This window comes from Crocodylus porosus, unplaced genomic scaffold (genome assembly GCF_001723895.1).
Source record: "Crocodylus porosus isolate Cpor-Errol unplaced genomic scaffold, CroPor_comp1, whole genome shotgun sequence".
NCBI lineage: Eukaryota > Metazoa > Chordata > Crocodylia > Crocodylidae > Crocodylus > Crocodylus porosus.
Genome location: NW_017728949.1, coordinates 28,516,266 through 28,521,722, shown reverse-complemented (window position 1 = coordinate 28,521,722; position 5,457 = coordinate 28,516,266). Strand labels below are relative to the sequence as shown.

The 5,457-nt window shown below is 42.7% G+C and overlaps 1 protein-coding gene and 1 long non-coding RNA gene across 3 annotated transcripts in view; one reads left to right on the top strand and one right to left on the bottom strand.

The window, feature by feature from the left end:
- Window positions 1-1,581, bottom strand: part of STAT4 (signal transducer and activator of transcription 4) — a 72,680-nt gene extending 71,099 nt beyond the window's left edge. Inside the window, exon 1 of one of the 2 annotated variants that reach the window (XM_019554599.1) lies at window positions 1,413-1,581. In XM_019554599.1, coding sequence (XP_019410144.1) covers window positions 1,413-1,540 — 128 coding nt within the window. In that variant the 5' untranslated portion in view covers window positions 1,541-1,581. The remainder of the gene's footprint in view (window positions 1-1,412) is intronic. The other variant, XM_019554598.1, reaches the window with a different exon arrangement.
- Window positions 1-5,457, top strand: part of LOC109323160 — a 10,436-nt gene that overhangs the window by 2,374 nt on the left and 2,605 nt on the right. Inside the window, exon 2 of the long non-coding RNA XR_002104562.1 lies at window positions 1,603-1,669. This is a non-coding gene — a long non-coding RNA (uncharacterized LOC109323160). The remainder of the gene's footprint in view (window positions 1-1,602; window positions 1,670-5,457) is intronic.

Here is a 5,457-nt window from a genome sequence, read left to right as displayed (position 1 = left end):
GGGGGGCTGGGGTGGGGCATGTGGGCCTTGCAGGGAGTGGGGGTGTACCGTTGGGGGTCTGGGGTTTCCTGTGGGGGAGGGCTTGGGGTCAGGGTCTGGGGGAGTGGGAGGTGGGGCTGGATGAGGCAGCCATTGGGAGGGCTGGAGCAGCTGGCAGGGGATGGGGCCAAGTGGGGCAGCAATCGGGGGGGTTGGGGTGGGGCATGTGGGCCTTGCAGGGGAAATAACCCCTGTTGGGGGGCTGTAACCCCTGTGTGGGGGCCGTAATCCCTGTGTGGGGAATGAACCCCCTGTTGGGGGGCCATAACCCCTGTTGGGGGGCTGTAACTCATGTTGGAGGGACATAGCCCTTGTGTGGGGGCTGAATCCCCTGTTGGGGGGCTATAGCCCCTGTGTGGGGGCCATAGCCCCTGTGGGAGGGCAGCAAAATATATATTCATGTATTCATGAAACATGTATTTAGAGTTCACTTTATTATTATGATAAGAGATATGCTTTAATACTGTTGATATATCAATAAAACATTATCCAACTGATTGCTGTCTCTGTCTCACTCTCTCTTTATAGTGGTCTTTTGTTTTACTTGTGGAGGAACATAGATTTTGGGGTATTTTACAAAGTGACTTTGGGATTTTTTTATCAGGGATTTTTCAGTTTTCCAATAGGGAACACCAGAAATCCTGCTGGGGAGGCCAGTGGCAGGACCCTGCCTGCTCAGAGCTTGCGCCTTGAATCCAGCAGGCTGTGGCTGACCTCCTGGCCAGATAGGGCCAGGAGGACATGCTTTGATAGTTCAAAGCAGGCCACCACACCTGGAACATCTTCTGGGCGATACCTGCCCAGATGGCTGGGCAGGGGGCACAAATGGCAGTAGTGCTGCACAGAGGCCAACTCCCAGAGGGGCAGATGCTTCTATGGGCTGTGCAGTCCCCATCCGGGTCTGGCAGGTGGGCAGCAGGTCACAGCCAGGCAGCAGCCCTCACTGCCAGACTGCTGCAGTGGGTAGAGCGTGCAGGCAACTCTCAGGGCTGCTTTAGCAGTCCAGCTGGCACAAGGGGTAGTGTCCCCAGGTACCAATTGGCTGGGCCCCAGAAGCTCCTGAGAGCTAATAGCCCTGAGCTACTTGCCAGGGTGGCTTTTTATATTGATGGGGACAACACAGGTACTGGCCCCGGGTTCTGGCTCCCCCTGGCTGCAGATCTGGGAGGAGCCAGGAGTGTTATTTTGCCCCAAGTGGCACAATTTGCTCCTCAGCAAAGTCCATGTCTGAGCATGTGCGCTGAAACAAAAAGCCCCGGCTCAAATTTGCACTGCTTCTATTTGAGCTGCTGCAAGTGCACGTGCTTGCATGTGTGGACACGCCCTATGTGTCCATCAATCACACCTTAGCAGAGAAGAACATTTAATCCTACCAATCTTGGCTTTCTATCCATTGTGCTAGTAGATGCCGGATTTCCATGGGAAAGTTATCATCATAGAACTGGTCTACCTGCTCCAGAAATTTTATTTCCAGCTGCTGGACTTGACTCCACTGGGACATACTATATAAGAAACAGCAAAAAGGGTTAATGTTAACTATACATTTAAGTCTTTTGTTTTCAGAATACATGCTGCCTACTTCTCACTTCCCTCCTTTCAGAGGATGCTGTCAGCTCAAAACAATCAGTTAGTCAGTTAAATAAGAGTTAGAAGTATTTTTTGGTGTTATCCCTGCCTGGGCATTCCTGCCAATTTTTTGTGGTTCCACAACCATAGTTTCCTCTTTATTGTAAATGGCTTTCTGCATTTATAAGTCAGTGTATGAAAACTTGTAAAGAAAGTAGAAGGTAATCTTTCTTTTAAATAGAAAGTCCATTTCAGGAAAGTACTGTAGTTTAAATAGCAAAATTATATTTTAAACTTAGAAATGATCATTCTTAACAGAATTTTAGTAAGCAGCTAGGTAGTTGCACCTGCTAGTTTGAATAATTTATGAGGCAAAGTGTTTTTTTGTGATATATTTTATTAGACAAGTTGTATAGTTGGGAGAGAAACCCTTGCTTCTTGCACATTTTTCTGGGTCAGCCGGGTTACAACAATACTCCAACCCTACTACACAATTTAATTAATTTATACTGCTCTCATTGTGTATTGTATATTTAATAGTATTTTATTTATAATTACTATGTAGCCCCCTCATTTTCTTTGCTGGTGGGCTATATCCTAGCCCATCACATGAAGTTATTTATCTCTTTAACTACTATGACACTTTGTGTGCTTTGGGAACCAACCTAGGAACCGTAAATCAATACAGAATAAAAGGAATGAAATAAAAGGGATGAAGACATGGATAGAAATCAGAAAGTTTATATCTAAACTAGGTGTCTCTAATTTTACCTTACCTGTGGGGCTTTCAGTTTGGAATTTTGCACTCTACATTTTTACAGGATTGTGGCTATGTGTCTGGTAAAAGTAGTTCTGGAACGATAACTAAATACAAAGAATATGGGATAACCCTTGATGTAGGACCAGGACACATATATCAGACCTACACTTTCATTCCTTACTCAGGCAAAACTTATACTGATCTCCAACACTTTTTAAGTGCAGGATTGTGATAATTATTATTATGGTTATAATCTGCGACAAAACTCTAGTAATAGAGTTTTGGAAAATACTACAGAGTCATGGTTATAAATACTGGGCCAGATCTGAATACTAGATCCAACCTTTGCCAGGCAGATTGGAGTGGGAGCTGTGACTAGCTGACTGACTATGCCTCCTTGATTGGATGCATGTTAGCAGTGCTTGGGGCTGCACTAAATTGCTGCAGCTAGCATCCTGCTTCAGCTACTGCTTCTGCCTATCATTCATCTTTACCCCTGCTAAGCCTCCTGCGGTGGGGGCTGCAGAACAAAAGAAACCTAGAAGTCAGGCATGGTATCTTGGTATCTTTGGTATCCCTCTGGTACAAAGGACAAGTTGATTTGAGATATCAGACTTATATTTACTTTTTTGAAAGAACATGAATTTATTTTTGAAGAAAATTATAAGCAAAGTATGCATTAGTTTTGAATGCTTCAAACTAAACGAGTGAAGGAGGGGAAAAAAGAAACAAAACGTCACTGCCTTGACCTTCATCTCTTGTTGTTAGTATTTATTAATTAAATGTATTTAATAAATGAAAGCCTCAACCAGAGATTTGGTCCCTTTTACATATGTGTATAAACATTATACTTGTTGAAATATTCACATGGAAATGTTTCCTCGATAAAATAAGGGCTCATCAGATTATTTTTTTTGCAAGGAAATGTTGACTTTAACCAAATATTCATTTTTTTTCAGTTTTGAATCACCATGGCATAATGTCACAATTTTGAAGTACTGACCTTGCTTTTTTAGTCTTGTGACTATCCATGTTTAATTTTCTTTGAGCCTAAGAGGGGCACTGTATAAGCTGAAGTACTTACATATGTACTTGAGTCTTGAGTAGTTACCCAGGCAACACAGAAGGTTGCTGGTAGCTTTTTCTCTGAAAAGTCTTCATAATTTGTCCCTGTGTATGTGAGTAATTGAATGCAGTATATAACATCACTAGGGAGTATGCCCCAGAAAAAAATGATTAAGGGTCAAAATGTGCTCAGATAATACAATCAGATAATATTAGTGAAATAGATACTATCTGGTTCTCTTAAGTTGATGGGCTGTTCTCTTAAGTTGGAGTGTTGTAATGGTTCAGAAAATGTGACAGGCAAGGATGGTTTTTGGTGATTTTTCTTAAGTTGGTAAATAATTATGCATTTACTTCAATATACAAAGTCCTCTGAAACTGCATTATAATTCTATTTTATAAAAACTTCCCAGGAATATAATTTCTGAATGACATCCTAATTTTTAATTCCTTTTCTCCTTCTTACATTACTTTTACTTAGCGAAAGAGAAAATAGTCCCTTATTCACTTTTGTTTCCTTGAAATGGTCCACGAAGAATTAGATATGAAGGTATGTCATTCTCTTTATAGGTGAACTGATAATTTTGCAGTTTGCAGAAAACTCAGCACTCAAAGATACATACAAAGAGCCAATTTCAGTCTTAACCCCACTGATTTTGTCATACTTGCTCAGGGAAGTCCTGGGATTTATATACTGAGTCACTTTCAGTGAGTGTTTTGCGTAGAAAATGTTAATGGAGTTTAATGTTTGGGAGTTCTGGAGTTGCAGACACATCAAGAACACACAATGAAGCCTAGGGAAGGAAGGCTATATTTTGCTCAGGTGTAAATTTTTCTAGGATTCTATTTACATGTATTTGCCTCAATAAATAAATACCTGCAGGGCAAGGACTTTTATTTTTAAACGGGATTTTGGTAGCATAGCACAGAGGCTTAGAATGTTAGGGTTGGAAGGGACCTCAGGAGGTCATCTAGTCCAACCCCCTGCTCAAAGCAGCACCATCCCCAGCTAGATCATGCCAGCCAAGGCTTTGTCTAGCCAAATCTTAAAAATTTCTATCTAGTACAATCTAGCTCAAACTAACCAATACAAATCATGGTGTTTTCCATTTCTTTTTCAGTCATGAAACAAACCATTTAAGTAGACTGACTGCCATGTTCTTTTGTTGGGAAACAGAAATTGAAAAACAACTTGAAGCACTGACTTGGTCAAACTCATACCCATAAAATATTTTAGCTTCTCAATTTTTTTTGTTTTTATTTTTTTGTTTGTTTCCAAGGAAGCTAAGACTAAACATCAAAACCACTGAACATACGCAGTTTACTTTTATTATTACCTTAAAGCACAATATATACATGGTTGCCTTACATTGCAAACTTGTTTACATTGTGTGCATATGACTCTCAAACTGTTTCTTATTTACGTGGTGTATAGTACAAACTGAACATGGCTACAAATTTTGAACTATTTCTAGGGATAAAAAAATCTTGCAGAGCACTATATTTTCAATATGTTCCAGGAAAACTGCCTGGCTTCAAAATGTGCTGGTTCTGAGGATGTCACACGCAGGTGGTTGCAACATTTCTGCCTATCATCTCCCTGTCCATCCATCCATCTGAATCATAGACCATCAGGGTTGGCAGGGCCCTCAGGTCGCATCTAGTCCACCCCCTGCTGAAAGCAGGACCATCCCCATCCCTGCCAAAGCTTTGTTTAGTTGGGTCTTAAAAGCCCCCAAGGCTGGAGCTTCCGCCACCTCTCCGGGGAACTTGTTCCAGCGTTTTACTGCCCTCCTGGTGGGAAAATTCTTCCTGATGTCTAACCTGATCTGCCCTTGCTGCAGCTTGAGACCGTTTCTTTCTCTCTGCTCCTGTCCGTCCACCCTGCAGTGACTCCTCGTGAAGGCCCGCTTGGGGCAAGGCGGGCTCCCACCCCGAGCACCCCCGCTCAGGACTGCCGCCGGGGCCTCCCCGCGCCTCAGGGCTCTGCCGACACGTGCGCGTCGCGTCCCCCCCATCCCCGACGC